The 17,587-nt window shown below is 37.7% G+C and overlaps 6 protein-coding genes across 6 annotated transcripts; 5 read left to right on the top strand and 1 right to left on the bottom strand.

The window, feature by feature from the left end:
* The first annotated feature begins 413 nt into the window (after window positions 1–413).
* EAF01_004960 (uncharacterized protein) lies at window positions 414–2,161 on the top strand. The gene is made up of 4 exons (XM_038913214.1): window positions 414–556; window positions 614–726; window positions 790–1,151; window positions 1,201–2,161. The coding sequence occupies exons 1-4, from the start codon at window positions 547–549 to the stop codon at window positions 1,997–1,999; spliced, it is 1,284 nt and encodes a 427-aa protein (XP_038771300.1). The 5' UTR covers window positions 414–546; the 3' UTR covers window positions 2,000–2,161.
* An 864-nt stretch (window positions 2,162–3,025) lies between these two features.
* Window positions 3,026–3,970, top strand: EAF01_004959 (uncharacterized protein; the record flags this gene model as incomplete). Its single annotated transcript, XM_038913213.1, has 1 exon — window positions 3,026–3,970. One exon carries the CDS (start codon window positions 3,026–3,028, stop codon window positions 3,968–3,970), a length of 945 nt encoding a protein of 314 aa, XP_038771299.1.
* A 1,631-nt stretch (window positions 3,971–5,601) lies between these two features.
* Window positions 5,602–6,552, top strand: EAF01_004958 (uncharacterized protein; the record flags this gene model as incomplete). Its single annotated transcript, XM_038913212.1, has 2 exons — window positions 5,602–5,618; window positions 5,745–6,552. The coding sequence occupies 2 exons, from the start codon at window positions 5,602–5,604 to the stop codon at window positions 6,550–6,552; spliced, it is 825 nt and encodes a 274-aa protein (XP_038771298.1).
* A 189-nt stretch (window positions 6,553–6,741) lies between these two features.
* On the bottom strand, window positions 6,742–7,854 carry EAF01_004957 (uncharacterized protein; the record flags this gene model as incomplete). The annotated part of the gene is made up of 1 exon (XM_038913211.1): window positions 6,742–7,854. The coding sequence occupies one exon, from the start codon at window positions 7,852–7,854 to the stop codon at window positions 6,742–6,744; it is 1,113 nt and encodes a 370-aa protein (XP_038771297.1).
* A 334-nt stretch (window positions 7,855–8,188) lies between these two features.
* On the top strand, window positions 8,189–10,081 carry EAF01_004956 (uncharacterized protein). The gene is made up of 2 exons (XM_038913210.1): window positions 8,189–8,895; window positions 8,966–10,081. The coding sequence occupies exons 1-2, from the start codon at window positions 8,464–8,466 to the stop codon at window positions 9,671–9,673; spliced, it is 1,140 nt and encodes a 379-aa protein (XP_038771296.1). The 5' UTR covers window positions 8,189–8,463; the 3' UTR covers window positions 9,674–10,081.
* A 950-nt stretch (window positions 10,082–11,031) lies between these two features.
* EAF01_004955 (uncharacterized protein) lies at window positions 11,032–13,735 on the top strand (the record flags this gene model as incomplete). Its single annotated transcript, XM_038913209.1, has 2 exons — window positions 11,032–12,749; window positions 12,802–13,735. The coding sequence occupies 2 exons, from the start codon at window positions 11,032–11,034 to the stop codon at window positions 13,733–13,735; spliced, it is 2,652 nt and encodes an 883-aa protein (XP_038771295.1).
* Between the last annotated feature and the right edge of the window lie 3,852 nt (window positions 13,736–17,587).

The following is a 17,587-nucleotide window of genomic DNA, read 5'->3' as shown; positions in this document are numbered from 1 at the left end:
GAAGGTGGGTTTAATCAATATTTTAAATACACGCCATTCAAAACTCGCTTGAATGGGAGGATCACTAAAATCACACCTCATGGAGGATTAAAGATACCTTGAACTTCACATGTCAAAACGCTGCATCAATGCTTTGAAAGGAGAGCAACATTTATTAAACATGACAAGTGAAACAGCAGCAATTGCCCTTCCAATAGAGCTTCTCTCGACCACATGTGAATGATTGCTTAATTACCTTTTCACTAATCAGTGCGTGACCTCCAGTTAACCTTACAATGTATGTCAGAAATCCTAAGTTCTGGTTTCGGCTGAGAGCTCTGTTACTCTGAGACCAACCTTGCAAAAGCATGTGAGTGCGGAATCGCCGTTAACGTCCATGATTGGTTGGAATGCCTGCCGAGGCAACCTCAATATTACTATCCATCCATCTCCAACTTTGACGTGCATTCTTCCTTCCTCCTTCCCATATAACTTCATTTGCATTTCTGTATCTCCCATCGCATAGAACAAAATTCTGATCACATATTACATTGATATATTGCCAAAATGTCAGCTGGTAAGGAAGGATCTATCGCAAGTGAAGGACTGCAAACAAGACTGACAGTGAACACAGCACAAAAACGTCTTGGACAAGTTTCCGGCCATTTGGCTGGATCACAAAGCACTATTGCACCCACAGAGGGTGATAGTGGCCGCGCGAAGCTCTTGGAGAAGCATCCAGATGATGTAAGAACAACTATTCATTTCAAACAATGCCTCTCGACCAATTGCTAACATTCTCTATTCCAGATCGTCGTCACAGCTTGTCTCCGAACCGCATTCACAAAGGGTGGCAAAGGAGGCTTCAAGGATACAGCAGCAGCAGATTTACTCGTTGGTGCATTTAAATCTCTCATCGAACGTTCAAAAATCGACCCGGGGCTAGTAGAAGACATTGCTGTTGGATCGGTGCTTCCTCCAGGAGGTGGAGCTACTGAATTCCGAGCCGCCGCTTTGGCCGCAGGATTTCCTGTATCTGCAGCAGTCAAGAGTTTGAATAGACAATGTTCCTCTGGTTTACAAGCATGTGTGGATATCGCAAATGCCATTAAATCCGGCATGATTGATGTCGGCATTGGTGCAGGTGTTGAAAGCATGAGTTTGCAATATGGGTATGGTTCATTTTTTTTGGTGTATCCAATGCTAACGATATATCTACAGACCTGGCGCAGTAACAGAATTTTCCGAACTCCTCGAATCTCACCCAGAATCTGCGAACTGCAAAGTGCCTATGGGCGTTCTCTCGGAGAAGATGGCCAAAGACAAGGGAATTCCACGTTCCGTACAAGACGCATTTGCAGCTTCGTCATACCAAAAGGCACTCAAGGCTCAACAAGAGGGTCTCTTCGATGAGGAAATTGCTCCTTTGACTGTCAAATGGGAAGACCCAAAAACTGGCGAAACAAAAGACATCACTGTTTCCAAGGATGATGGTGTTCGACCAGGTATCACCGCTGAGAGCTTAGGCCAAATCAAGCCTGCTTTTGCAAAAGACGGTAGCATTCATGCTGGAAATGCTTCTCAAATCTCGGATGGAGCTGCTGCAGTTCTATTGATGAAGCGTTCTACAGCCGAGAAACTCGGTCAAACTATCCTAGGTAAATACGTTGCCGCATCTATTGCGGGTGTAGCTCCTTTACTTATGGGTATCGGTCCTTGGGCTGCTATTCCAAAGGTATTCGAGAAGACTGGAATCAATAAGGATGACGTAGATATTTTCGAGATCAATGAAGCATTTGCAAGTCAATGTGTTTGGTGTGCAAATGAGTTAGGACTCGACCAGAAGAAGATCAATCCAAAGGGTGGTGCGATCGCTTTTGGACATCCTCTCGGATGTACCGGAGCTAGACAAGTCAGCACATTATTGTATGAGTTGAGAAGGACGAATCAGAAAGTTGGCGTGACTAGCATGTGTGTAGGTACTGGTATGGGTATGGCTGCTGTTTGGGTCGCCGAGTAAAGGTTCGAGTACATTTAGGATATAGGGCAAGTAACAGTCTTGCGGAAAGTTTACGGCGCATGGTTGTACGAACATAACAGTGAGGCATTAGGAGACTTAATGCATAGAATGAAATTACATAAAATTGAATTCAATCCAGACTAGTTGGAAATCACTTCTCGATCATTAGTCTAGAGACTTGTATTGCTATATGTCCCACAATCTTTAGCCTTGAGCCATTGGGGAGAATGCCGAGTTGGCTGCCACTGTACGTCTCAGAAATTCCTTAGTTATTTGCTTCTCTGTGATATTCTGCTGGCCTTTTGAATCAAAATGGCTCCATTTCGTATCCGAAAACTTTTAAAGCGGTTGAGAAGATAAACATAGCTTTCACAAATTGATAGATCGCTTGATGATGCAATAAGTTGCTGTCATTCGCTGGCGTCAAGTGAGAATTTGTGTGTATTGTGATGGCCGCTACATCATGCTGGTGCCGGCATGTATCAGATATCGGAGTTATATTTGTAAAGGGATTCAGCGTTTTTCTTACTTCACCGAATGAATCATGTCGTGTCTACGTATTTCTCAAGCTGAAAACTTGGGTTTATGTTTAGCCTTCATAATATCAAGCTCTGTTCCTTTGAGATTAACTTCAAAGCACTTCATTCACAATTCACAATGCATCCGAACTCGTTAACCACACTTCAAATGGATGTATTCATCTCGCGTTGTAATAATGCACTACAACTGATCTTCTCGGCTAGCGAGATATGGTAAATACGGTGTCAGCTAACACGTATTCATGCGCAAACTCCTACGGTTGATATGGAGTAACGTTGGGGCAAGTATACGTTGTTTGAACCGTACTCGTGGTATATTGGTTTTGATAGAAGAAATCTGTCGGAGCTGGCTCTATCCATTTAGCATCTACTTTAGGTAGATTCTCATCTACATACACGACGCAACAATCATCTCCCAGTCACATTCTCAGAGTACTTGTCACTGGAAAACCCAAAATACTAGAAACCCTTCTATCCAACCAACGCCATGTACAACATACCATTAACTACCGGTATCGGTTACCTTAAATCACTTTTCAGTACATCGAGCAACAGTCAACTCAAAATGGGTCCTCGGAAGAGAAAACTTGAGAGAAATTTACTCGCAGCTCTCATCGCTCTATCTATCTTCTCCCTCATAATATTCATAACACTCCTCTGCCAACTCAAAAACTTTCTACTTACCGAAAATCCTCTCTTCCAACCAAAAGCCACTCACTTCAACACCCAAGAGCCCATCCCCAATGAGCCCATAAACGCAAACCCAAATCCTCTCGCTCCCCACCAGCATATCGAACCCCCTCAAGCAAATCAGCCAGAAATGATAAATTACTTCAACTCCCGCTTCCACGGCATCCCGAATCTTCAACATTTAAGAATCCAAGTTCGAGAAAACATGGATGCGATTTTCGAGGGTAAGGTGTTGCCCTGGCCGGAGGTTATGGAGAGGGGGTTTGCGTATACGACGATGGCGGAGATTGATCGGGAGGTGGGGTTACAGAGACGTCGAATCCGAGATCTTGAACCGGTTGCGCAAGAGGGGAATGCGATGGAAGTGTATCCTCGTGAGCGAGGTGATACCCCGGAGTGGATGTTGGCGCTTTTCGAAAATGGAAATGGATATGGAAATGCAGTTGGAAATTCAACCACATCTTTTCTCCACAAGCACGACGAGCAAAACAGCAGAAACGAAAAACTTACCTGTCCAATCTGCACAGATGAACTCCCTGCCAAAGTATCGATTGCCAAACCGTGTAAACATCGCTTTTGCATTCAGTGTTTGGAGGATTGGATGGTGCATTTGAGGGGGAGGGATGGGGGAAGGGGAAAGGGACAGAAAATTAGATGTCCGGTTTGTGCGAGGGAGATTAGGAGGGTGGGGAGTGGAGGGGGGTTGATGGATAGGGTTGGGGAGGCGTTGAGGAGGGGGTAGGGGGATAGGATGGATCGGTGGAGGAAGATTTGATGAGAGATTGAGGAGGACTGAGTGTCTGTTTACTGCGTTGTAATACACATGCATTTACAAGTAACTAAACTGAATAATACTACGCGCGCTTCCACACCATCACATATCTTCTCCCTATTCCTCCATATCATCCCATACTTTATCTACCTACCTACCTATCCAACTACCTATCTAGTAATAAATCACATCTCCTCACAGCAAATTTCGATCATCGAGATGCTTGACCCGGATGCAAACAAGTTTCGTGAATCGAATCGGTATATACAGTGCGGAATTGTGTATGTATGATGGTAGTAACGTCATCTATCATTCTTGTCTCAATTTTTGATTTGACCGAACAGCTTTTAGTATGTATATATGTATGTATATATGTATCTATATTTACCATGAGATTCCATCTCATTCTTTTTTGTATTATAATTTATTATATTATCTCGTTTTATTATTTCACTCCCTTACACAAGCGATATATATTTTTCCGAATGCTTGAGACAATAACTCTTATTTGTATTAATCTTCACGAGTATCTCTAAAGGTACTCTATCTATACACTCGATTTCATAACTAACTTCTAAAATGTAATTTCATAGTTTTACAAATTTTTAACTAAAATCTATCAATCATAAAATCCTAATTTTATTAATCTAGTTTCAAAATCAAAAATTCCTATATTAAATAAAAGCTATTATTTTATTGAATCAATCTTTCAAATTTGAATTAATTTAGAATAATATAAATGAAATAATAATGATTTTAAAATAATATAATATTTTAAAGGTTTTTATAACTAATTTTTAAAAGAAAACCTTCAATTTTTAGATTTTCACTTTCAAATTTTTATTTCAATCAATATAACTTTAAATTAATTGAAAATTGAACATATAATAGATTTAATCATTATTTATTATAAAATATCTTTTTTATTAAAATCGATATCAAATTAATAAAGTTATCATAAAATGAATAATAAAAATATAACATTTAGATGTTTTTGATAAGGCATAGAAAAGTTACATTTTGAAAGCTAGTTATGAAATCGAGTATATAAGTCTTGAATAAGCTAACTGCCTATCTGATTTTTAAGTACACACCCTTCTTTCGCTTACCTACCACATCTACCTACCACACCTACCCAGTAAATATACCCTTCAACTCATTACACACTCAAACCTTTTTTCTAAACCACTCTTTGAAATCTCTCGATGAACAATACATACTACTTCGTGATATCTTCACATAGATGGAATAGATATTCACATTCCCTCAATCTCCTCTCTTGCTGAAAATCACGAGGAGAGGGATATGATTGTCATGAAATATACTATCTACCTATGAATGAATGAATGGATGGATGAATGGATGGATGAATAAATGAATGGATAAAATACCTACCTCTGATTGAACGATGCTATTGCAGAAAGAAAGAATATTTCGAATCATTGAAACGAGATAACTAGTAGAATCTTGTAGTGTATATCAAGCGAGCTTAGATCTAGTATATCTTTGCGGTGTGTTTAGGTATTCGAAGTCTTTCATGTAGAGATCTTCTATTTCTCCTTCAAGTTCATGGTGAGAAGAAGATAGTGTGTGAAAGTCTGATGTGTACTGTGTATTCGTAATTACTCCAAAGGTAGACAGGAGGGCAACTCATAGATCTGCATTCACATTTTATTATTTGAACAATCTCGTATCAACCAATATCACAACGATCAATCTTCGAACCAAAGAACCATCACCGCAGAATAGATAATCAACAAGAAAACGCCATCAACCCAGCGGACACCTCTGCCAAGCCCCAGATCATCCGTCAACACCGCGAAAATCGTCTCGCATTCATAAACGGAGATCCTCTCCCCTTCCCAAATATACCATACCCTCTCGAAGAAGACGACGACGACGACATCTCTCCCAACATCCCACCCAGACCAATGAACTTCCACCCCATCCCCCTCGGGCCCATCACCAGCCAAAATCTCCATACCATTCCCCACGCCTTCAACCTCCTCAGGCACTACGATCGAGCACCGCATCTCACCTTCCCCGCCCTACAATACCGGAACCGCATCGTACTTCTCCTCAACGGCGTCGCAGTTCCCTGGCCCATGCATGATGAACTCCCTGCGAATCTCCACCCTAATTTCTTCCCCGACTTAGAACTCTCCGCATTACGAGAAATTCAAGGGATAATCCGGGGTATGATTCGCCAGCGATCGAGAACTATTCCCCGGGCCAGGGCTCCTAACACACCATCATGGATTCTCGGGCTTTTTCCCGATGAGCCGACAATAGGACAGCAAGATGCAAATGGGATGCCGATTTGTCCTGTGTGTTTTGAGGAGTTACCGACGCGAGTTTCGATTACGAGACCGTGTGGACATCAGTTTTGTCCGGTGTGTTTGGAGGAGTGGATTCCGCATGCGAAATTGATGAATCCACCGGCGAAATGTCCGGTTTGTTTTGTGGAGATTAGTAAGATTGGGAATAATAGGGAGGTAGGACATAGGGTAGGTGAGTTTCTGGGGTGGGATTTTGAGGGGGAGGGGGCTTAATCTTTTTGGCTGGGCGGGTGGAATGTGTAACTGTGATTGAGGGAGCTGATCGGGTAGGATTGGGGATATTAGGTACCGGATATTGGGTTGGAAAATGTTGAATGGGAGAAGGATTTGCGAAGGAGATAAAATCCCAAGTACATACTTCCGAGTCAGAAGACCAAACTCGTGATATACTATACCATCTTATCATTGAGTGTCCGGCGGTAATTCTTCCCTCACCCTCTTCACACCCCGTCTATTTGTCGTCGCCACCCCCACAAAACCCACCACCCAATCCCTCACCCGTTTAACCTTTGCCAACTGTACATCTATTTCCTTTCTCTCCAAATCCCTCTTCCCATAGCATCCTCCCACATCACTTCTATCAATCTTCTCCCTATACATCAACCAAGCCTTCGTCATATCCTTCCTCAAACTCTGACCATGAACCTTCCCTCTAAAGCTTCCCAACGCTACATTTTTCATCAACACAATATCCTGAATCCTCAAATTTTCCAATACTTCTTTGACTTCTTCTTTCCCCTTTCCTGATAACCAGAAATTAATCGAAAACCCACTTTTCGTTTCATCACCAACTAGTATCTCAACAAGCGATACATTACCTCCTTGTCTCGTAGATATTGCTCTCGGCTCTGAAATTGAAATAATCCCCACGATGAGATTCACCGTCATAGTTTGCGGGACTATTGAAGATAGATGTTGTGCATGTGGCATATCTTTTAGACTTGTCAAGTAACCCCCCACTGGAACTTGCGTACTTTCCCCAGATTGTGGGAAGAGAGATTGAGAATCATATCCGGATGTGGAGTAGGATGTAGAATCAAAATCCGAGGCGGTGATTTGTGAGGAGGGGATATCGTGGATAGCGTAGGAATGTTCATAGAATTGAGACAGTGCCCCATCTATCTCTTGATGATCATAATTTTCATCTCCAACAGAGACGTATGAATCTACATTAGATACTGATTGTGAATATTCCTGGGATTGCGAGAGAAAAGTCGTAGCTGAGAAGAAATCTAAAGCATGACGACCATGCAGCGGTTGAAAAGCATGATCTTGTGAAGCTCCCGTGGTAAGATGTTTCCGTTTGAGAGGAAGTTCACGCCATTCTGGGTTCTGAGCGATGGAGAATTCCAAGACGCTCGTATTGTTATTCCGTGGTGCGGAGTTCGGGTATGGATGAGGGAGGTGGAGGAATTGGATGAAGGGTTCGGTGAAGTCACTGTGAAGTTTTGATTCGTCCCAGCTGAGTGAGTGATATGTAGGTGCTCCTGCGAGGAAAATGATTTTGGGTGACATGATTAGATTAGATGGTGGTGTGGCCAATCATGTGAAGTGGAGATTGCGGATTTATTATTCATTTACATCAATCAGTTGGACATTCGGAACCGAAGGAGTTTACGTAGAAGAATTGTGAGTGAATTGTGGTGGCTTTGCTGATTCGTTCGATGCATGTAGCGAGAGAGAGAGAGAGAGAGAGAGAGAGAGACAGAGCTTATATTATTAGACAGCCCTGGAGAGTCACAATGCGGATATAAGGAAAATACCGACGGGGAATTGATATTTCTACGCTTCAAACGTATTGAAAAGCCTTATTACTTCTCTTCCGTCCATCTTTTATCTTTCATTTTCCATCTTTTATCTCCCATCTTCATCAATTCCATTACCAGATATTCAATATCAAATCGACACAATTCCTACGCCCCATCGTTCTTGTTGAGAAGCTCTTTCACCTAATTCCTAATTACCTTATTATTAATCCATCAGATAAAAGCCCAAGCGCATCTGATAAGAGACACCACGTTGCTTGAATGTATGGAATACGACCATTAGCTGGCAACCAATTATCGTACGGCATTGTTATTATTAGTATTGAATATTGAATATTGAATATTGAACCCCACCAAAATGTCGAGTATTGGAATTAATAAAACCAGCCATAATGCCACCAAACTTGCGACTCATCCCCCGCCCAAGAAGACCAGAAATATGGCTTCTACTTTCAAATCCCTCTTAAATTCTGCCAAGCAATCCATCTCGGGTCAATCCACACCAATTCCTGGAACTCCTTCAGAAAATACTCCATTCGAGAAAATATTCCCCAAAGTGGACCCGGCGGTGGATGGAGATGATTGTGATCATGATTGCGAATCGTGTCATGTAAAATATCCAAAAGGCTTCAAGATAGATGAGGAAGATGAGTTATATGGTCATGTCAAAGGATGGAGTACACATGTTCTAGTTGCAACAGGAAAATCGGATTGGGTGAGAGATGTTGCAGATGAGAAAGGGAGCGTAATGCAAGCAATCGATCATGGTTCTGTTAAACCAAGTAATGGGGTTAGTTATCTCCCTCTTACCAAAGACCCTATATCGTGGTATTTTGAAACATGCTGATGATCCATCGTAGAAGCTTATGCTCTCCGCGTCCAACATACCCACACCTTCACATTCGACAGATTATTCGCAGCCTACGACGGTACTTCTATTACCTGCATTCATCGTGATTGACAACGTTACTCCACAATCGGTGCCAGCTCTGATTACAGAGTTCATCAACAAAGCCCCTACCAATATGACCCCTCTTGGACCTATTTCGATACCCCAGTCCCTCTCCGATCCTCTTCCATCTGCAGAACAACTCACATCACGTCCGTCACCCCATCGAGCACTTGTCCTTCTCTGTTCGCAGAAAACTCGCGATGCAAGATGTGGACAAAGTGCGCCATTACTGAAGAAGGAGTTCGAGAGGCATTTGAGACCACTGGGACTTTTCCGCGATTTGGATGATGATAGACCAGGAGGAGTGGGTATATACTTTATTTCTCATGTCGGAGGACACAAATATAGTGCAAATGTCATGATCTACCGGAGATCTGACGCGTTTGGGTTGGATGGTGTTGAAAGAGCCAACACGGATGGGGATGTGATGCCATCGCAAGTGGTACCTGGAGAAGATGAGGATAAGGGTGCTGCTCAATGTATGTGGCTAGCAAGAGTGAAACCTGAAGATTGTGAGGGGATTGTAAAATTTACTATCTTACAAGGCAAATTAATTAAGCCGGAAAGTCAATTGCGAGGTGGGTTCGATCGGCAAAAAGGACTCTTCAGCTGGTAGGATTCGGTCGACAATCCAAGGACCTTAGAGGAGAGGTTTCATTCTGTGTAGCTAAGGAAGCATTTATTAAGGATGTTTTGGAGCATTTAGATGAGATATAAGCATTTAAGCATATACCTAACCATCATAGAGTTAGATGATAGGAAAGCACTACAACCAGCGAGAGGTTTTATTAATCCTTCCAGCCAACGAAGTAGAAAATTGAGTTTTCTTTCGACAAAGTTCCGAGGGACCCATTGATTTATTGAAATTATTTTCGATTTTTCTCTGGAATTGATTGATTGTCAAATTCTTGGTACTGATTGAGTAAGGTAGGATAAATCCCTAGGTATGGGATGATAGACAGTAATCAGAAGCAAGGATGATGATTGGATCAGAGGAGAGAGAAGAAGTAAGAAAAAGAAGAAGAAGAAGAAGAAGAAGAAATAGCTAAGGAGGGAGGGAGGGAGGAGGTAGGTAGATAGATGGATAGGTAATAAGGTAATGTAACACTTCTCACGACTCTTTTTGATTATCGATGTAATTTGGTAACAACCTTGGAAATTGTTACCTTGGTACTTATTATTATAGTCGCAATGGCAACTGTATCGACCTACGTACTGGGTAGGTATTTATTAACTAGGCAGGTAGCTACCGACTAGTTATTTACTTTCCTTACCAATACCAATCTACCCACCTGTCTAAGGTAAGCATGCATGATGTATGTAAAATACATATAAATACATATAAATACACACACCTAAAGTAAGGTACACACACATAAATAGACCTAAATAGACCTAAATAGACATAAATGTAAATACACGAAATACACCAAATCACACCCAAATCACACCCATATCACACCACATGAATACGCGACTTCCTTTTTCATGTTGCCCATAGCAACTAATTACACTAATTCCCCCCCAAAACAGGTCTAAACAAATCAATTAGAATGATTTGACGGATGGGGTTTGATCACAAGAGCCATCTATCCATTCATTCATCCCAATTCCATTTCATTACATTAATAAATCCCATTTATTTCACTTCAATCAAAACCCTCTCACACTTATTAAAAACATTACCGCCGTACTCTTATACCTGTCTACCCTTTACTTATCTTGACTTCACTTCACTGAAGCCTGACTTTACTTTGATTATTGATTGAATTGCCATGAGTTAGCTTTTGCTTGCAGTAAATCATAACATCCATACCAAAAAGTCTCGTTTTCCATTGTCGCATACCTATCTATGGTAGATATCTCTAAAACTGCCCGGTTTAATTATACAACTACTCGAGTATAATAATATCTACCTGGTACCCATCTACCTACCTACCTACCTACTTAGGTACTTCATAGCTAGCTTTCATCATGGCTACCAGTTTCCCTTACCCAGAATCAGTACATTCCAAACGCCCCAAGACAGCTTCGGTATTGAAAGCATTTATGCATAAGCGCACAACTTCTGACGGATCGACTCTTTCACCCGCGACTTCACCAAATGACGTTTTTGTAGCCTCCCCAGCCTTCGAAGATATGCCCTCGCCGTCGGATTATACCCACCACCGCGCTCTCGCAGATATACAACGTAATCAGCAAACCTCTTCAATCATTTCGCCTTATACGACCTCGCAACAAGAGGGACTGCGACCTAAAACCGGCTATGCGGGTAAAGGATTGCACAAGAAGACAATGAGTGTATTGTCACTCAAGTCATTGGCAGGCCCAGCAAAAGAACCGACCAAGGAAACATCAATTCGGGACAAGCCTTCCACGAAACCCAAAAAGACTAAATCCTCGACAAGTCTTGTTGGACTCCTCACTCGTCCAAGATCCTCAAAGAACCTTAAGTTAGATGTAGAGCTGGCACAGCGCGATTCGAAGGATAAGGAGAACCAGACTCCGGTGGTATCATCACCTGTTCCAGAATCCGCGGCTCGTCCTTCGCGACCACCAATATACTCACAATTCTCGAGTGACATGTTTACAAAACAACCTTTGGGAGGCAAATTCTTGGAGGATCATATCGACCTTCAAACAACCGAGAACCATTCGCCAACTAAACAACGAAGTTTTTATAATGGACAAAGCTCACAACCGAGTCTTGCAAGCCGGGAAGGTGTATCGATACGGCCGCATTCCACATATTTACCCAGCAGCTTCAGTATCCAAGACATTCATAGAAACATTAGTGGGGAAAGCAAAAACAGATGCAGTGTTGACATTCCAAGGCGACAAGTCTCGACGGAAAAGAAGCCGAGTTTGGAATATCGAACTTCGATGGATTTAAGACCAAGACCAAGCTTTCAACGATCTAGCACCGAAACATCAGTTGCATCAATCAAAACATCAAGTAGTACTCGTGGCTCTCGAGTCATGGCAGCAGTATCCAACTTTACAGCAAAGGCAAGAGGGGACAGTGGAGTATATGTCCCAGTACAGACACCGACCTCTACGACATTCGGGCCCGACAGACCTCTCAACGATCGAGATATCGATACCGAATTCGAGGCTATGTTAGATAGGCGGAATATCCCAGAGCATCAACGTGGAAAGATGAGAAATCTCGCCAAATCCATGAAGAAGGATTTTATAAAACAAGATTGGGCCGAAACCGCTGCTGCGAGAAATGTTAGGCCAGTCAGTCATGGTAGTGACACAAGTGGTGAAAATGCAAAGGTCGAGGAAGCACCAGAGGTGAAGAAAAAGAAGAGACCAAGAAGTCGAACCTTTACCCTCTCTAGATCCACTAGTAAGGAACGACCAGCTGAAAAAGATAAAAAGGCAGAAGGTGTTGTGGGAAACAGGAAATCTGCGGAGTCTCTGAACGGTGGAAGTAAATCACTTACTTCTGCTGGCGCGCAAGTCGCACAGAATTTAATTGCCAAGGCCAAAGGTCAGACACCAGATGATTTCGTCTCATACTTGAGGAAAGTCCAGAAACCAGAATCGGTGGAAGTAGGCAGGTTACACAAGCTCAGGCTATTATTACGGAATGAAACAGTGGCCTGGACTGACAATTTCGTTCGTCAAGGCGGAATGGAAGAGATAGTGGGACTATTACATAGGACTATGGAAGTTGAGTGGAGGTTTGTCAGACCAATTCAATTATTGAGAGCACAATGACTGACATACACACAGAGAGGAGCATGAAGATGCTTTACTACATGAAGTTTTGCTTTGCTTGAAAGCACTCTCAACGACGGCTTTAGCACTTCAACATCTTAACGTTATTCAAAAGACTCTTTTCCCCGCACTTCTCCATATGCTTTTTGACGAAGAGAAAAAGGGGCCTGCCGAATTCACTACACGAAACATTGTCACTTCACTTTTATTTACTTATCTCAAATCCGCTTCCCTTAGCGAACGCGCAACCAGAGCTCGATTCCTCCTCTCATATCTCCGCGACCCTGAACCAAGTGAATCGCAACGCCCTGTTGATTTCGTACTTGATATGCGTCGACAGCGCCCTTATCGCGTTTGGTGTAAAGAAGTTAGTAATGTTACTAAAGAGGTTTTTTGGATCTTCCTCCACAACCTCAATGTCATTCCTCGCCCAGATTCTCGCCATTCTCCAGAGCGACACAATGATACCCCGCCTGATCTACCATATATGATCAAGCACTTTCCACAAGAACTTCCTCCTGTTCCAGCTGCACCATATGTTGGAGGTGTTGAATGGGATGCAACAAATTATCTTGCTTCTCACCTCGACATTGTTAACGGCTGTATTGCATCTCTACCCACCATTGACGAACGTAATCAAGTCCGCGAAGAATTAAAAGTCTCTGGGTGGGAAAAGTGTATGGGCTCTACTTTACGTCTATGCAAAGAGAAATTCTATGGTGGCGTGCATGCGGGCTTAAGATGCTGGGTTGCGGCTGCAATTGAAGATGGTTGGGAGACTAAGGATGTGAGATGTGGTCCTAGTCCTGATAACAAAAGTCCAGTGCGAAAAAATATCACTCCAAAGAAAGTGGCTGGTGCTGGGGTGGAAAATGCTCCTCCTAAGATTGATATGAAGTTGAGTTTTGCACAGAGCAGAGTTGATAATGGAGGAGATGCTTGGCTTTGAGGGTGATAATATATCAACATCACATTCAGCTTGAGTGGCCAGTATAGAGGATGCAGAGAGAAAATATAAGAAGTAAGACTCAGTGGTTCATACTTTTACACTACAGAAACAATGAGGAGAGCAAAGAAGAAGTAATTTCGAGGGAAAGTGTTCAAATTAGTCAGTCTATTTGATATGGTTGTATGGGCTTGGTTTAATTGGTCGGAAGAGGTCAGGATTTGTTGGATGAACGGGTTCGGTGTGTTGGAGTAATTATTGATTGATCTGGATATTTTGTGATTGAGCATAACGTTTTGTGGGAGGTATTTGTAACGTGAGTGGAGGTTATGAGAGAGGGGGGGAGAGAAAAGGGACCATGGGAGGAAGAAAGGAAGAGAGAAGGAACAAGAACGGAAGAAGACAGGGACGTGATTGATGATGACTTTATGATAAATGATTCAATGGTAGTTTTTTTTGCGCTTTTTGTATCTTTTCTTTTTGTAAACTCTTTTGACTCTTTTGGCTTAGTTAGCATACTTACTACTGTTCTTCTACTCTTTTTTTTTTGGATTACTTGTTGTTGATTGTTGATATGTTATGTTGTATGTTTCATGTTTGGATGATGATGAGGTTAGGTATGAGGATGATTTTGAGTATCTAGATATGAATGAGTAGCTGCCTAGTAGGGATTCGGGTGGAGGTTGTGATGATAGGGGTGGTTGTGATAATAATAGTGGGAGAATCGTGGTAGTGTCATGGGGTTAGAAGATGTATAGTGGTAGAAGAGGTCTAGTGGTAGAAGAGGTTTAGTGGTAGAATAGGTTTAGTGGTAGAATAGGTTTAGTGGTAGTGGAAGGATAGGATAGTGATGAGGATAGGATGGTGATGAGGATAGTAGTAGTGGAAGGATAGAATAGTAGAAGGATAGGATAGTGATGGGGGTAGTAGTAATAAGTAGTTGCCCTCCGGGCTTTCATTCATTTTCCTTTTCTTTTCTTTTTATAAAAATCTACCTTTCAATAATAATCTTATTATAAATTATTAATTTTAATCTAATCTCTTTTTATTTCTTTTATTCATTTCTTTTTTTTTCTCTTTTTCTTTTATTATTATTATTTTTTCTCTTTTAATTTCATTCTTATTTAAATCTTTTCTTATATTATTCTAATTATTATAATTTTTTGAACTCTATTCTTTATTATTATTAATATTATTATTTTCTTTAAAACCTTCTCTTATTTTTATTCATTTTTATTTTTATTATAATTTAATGATTTCAATTTTTAATTTATTTAATTTAAATTTATTCTCTATCTTTAATATTTATATTAATTTAATCTTATTTTTTATTATAAACTCCACTTATTTTATCAATTTTAATTTCATATTAATAATAATTCTATAATTAAGAAATATCTCTTATTTTAATTAAATAAAATATGTTTAATTAAATTCGATAATCCTAATTTCAATTTCAATAATTATCTCAATTCTATAATATATTAATAAATTTAATTTAAGATTTCTTTAATTTCTTTTATATTATTTTAATATATATTATCATTTCTTTTCAATTATATTTCTTTCTTTATTTTACTTCTTTTTATAATGCTATCCTTTTAATCTTATAAGATTTTATTATTAATATTAATATGAATTATTATTATTATATTTATGAATTTTTTGAATTCTTTTAATTCTTTTAATTCTAAATTATTATTCTTTTTGTATTAATTCTGAAAATCATTTTACACTTTATTAATTTATAGTTTAATTAATAGATAATTTCTAATTCTTTTATTTAATTCTAATTCTCTTATTTATTATATTTTTTATATATATTAATAACTTTAATTTTATTATTCATAAATTTTCTTTATTAAATTTTATTTATTATTATAATCAATATATTCTCTTTCTCTTTTAAAATTTTAATAATAAATTATTCCTATTTCCTTTAATTTATTTTATAATTTCTTTTTATAATTACTCTTATTATTATTTATTTTATTATCTTATTTATTTAAATATAAATTATTGTTTTATATAATTCTTTTATAATAATTATAAACTCTAACTTTTTTATTAAATAAAACTTTTAATTTTATTTTTTCTATAAAATCTTAATATTTCTATTAAATAATAAATCTTATTTATATTTTTATTTATTATATTTATAATTCCTTTTTTTTAATTATAATAATAATAACTTTCATTCAATTATCCAATAATTATTCCTTAAAAACCATTTAGTAGTTATTCTTCTTAAATTATAATAAAATAATAATAATAATAATAATAATTACCCCACATAGAATAATGACCTCTTTTCGCTGGTCACCACCCCCCTGTCCTTACAAATTGAAGCTTTTTTAGAAGTAGTACAGATCGATCAATTTAAAAAATAATTAAAATCTAATTTCAGAATCCAATATATAAATAAAATTAAGCCCTAGTTTACTATAAAATATTAATTAAATTTTCATTTTATACTAAATTTAAAATAGTAACCAGATTTATTTATTTTACTGATTACCGGCCCCCTGTCTTTAAAAATTACTATAGCTTTTCTTCAACCCTTTTAATCTCTTTAAAATTAAGGTTATTTCAATTCAATATAAAATCTTCAATTCAAAAGCTTTTTGATTTATAATTTCGAGTAAATATAATTCAATTAAATTTTTATAAATTATTCTTTTTTAATTTTCAAAATGTTCTAAATTAAAGCTAAAAGAGGTGATGACCAATTGATAGCTTTTAGTACTTTTTCATTGGTCACCACTTCCCTATTTTTCATAAATTACTATAACTTTTCAATAACCTTATTAAATCTAACTTTTATTATAATCTTTACAGATCAATCAATATTGAAGATATTCGAAATCTAATTTTATATATAAATAGTTTTATTGAATCTCTATTCATTTCTTTTTTCAGATTTTTAAAACCCTCAAAATTGAAGGATAGGAAGGTGATGACTAAATAGTGACTTTTTGGCTGGGTTATTATTTTCTTTAGGGTTATGGTTACTACCGATGCTGATTACCAAAAAAATCCGTGGAATAATAGTTAGGGTTTCCCTTTAGGCTTTTATTCACTTTCCTTTTCTCTTCTTTTTATAAAAATCTACCTTTTAATATTAATTTTAATTTAATCTCTTTTTATTTTTTTTATTCATTTCTTTTTTTCTTTCTTTTTCTTTTAATTATTATTATCATTTCTCTTTTAATTTTATACTTGTTTAAATTCTTTATTATATTATTCTAATTATTATAATTTTTTAATTCTATTCTTTTTTATTATTAATATTATTATTTTCTATAAAACCTATTTTCATTTTTATTTATTTTTACTTTTACTATAATCTAATAATTCTAATTCTTTATTTATTTAATTTATGTTTACTCTTTATTTCTAATATTCACATTAATTCAATCTTTTTCTTTATTAAAAACTTAATTTTATATTAATAATAATTTTATAATCAATAAATATCCCATTAATTTAATTAAATTCATAATCCTAATTTCAATAAAAATTAATTATCTTAATTTCATAATATATTAATTATTATTATTTCTTTCTTTATTTCACTTCTTTTATAATTCTATTACTTTTAATTTTATAATATTATTATTATTATTATATTAATAATTTTCTAAATTCTTTTAATTCTGAAAATTAATTTAATACTTTTATTAATTTATAATTTTAATTTATCAATAATTCTAATTCTTTTACTTATTAATATTTCTTTAATTTCTCAATAATTCATTTATATATTAATCTTCTTTATTAGATCTTATTTATTATAATAATTAATAATACTATCTTACTTCTTTTAAATTTTTAATAATAAATTATTTTTATTTC

This window comes from Botrytis porri, assembly GCF_014898465.1.
Source record: "Botrytis porri strain MUCL 3234 chromosome Unknown BPOR_006, whole genome shotgun sequence".
In the NCBI taxonomy this organism is placed as follows: Eukaryota; Fungi; Ascomycota; class Leotiomycetes; order Helotiales; family Sclerotiniaceae; genus Botrytis; species Botrytis porri.
The sequence above is the reverse complement of the archived record's forward strand: the minus strand, read 5'-3'. Positions and strand labels throughout refer to the sequence as shown.

Bases quoted from the DNA above. Each gene is read 5' to 3' on its own strand.
- EAF01_004960 (XM_038913214.1), top strand. The intron at 727-789 runs GTAAGAACAACT...TCTCTATTCCAG, and splicing joins TGGAGAAGCATCCAGATGAT to ATCGTCGTCACAGCTTGTCT. The intron at 1,152-1,200 runs GTATGGTTCATT...ATATATCTACAG, and splicing joins AGCATGAGTTTGCAATATGG to ACCTGGCGCAGTAACAGAAT.
- EAF01_004956 (XM_038913210.1), top strand. From the start codon at position 8,464: ATGTCGAGTATTGGAATTAATAAAACCAGCCATAATGCCACCAAACTT. The intron at 8,896-8,965 runs GTTAGTTATCTC...GATCCATCGTAG, and splicing joins CTGTTAAACCAAGTAATGGG to AAGCTTATGCTCTCCGCGTC.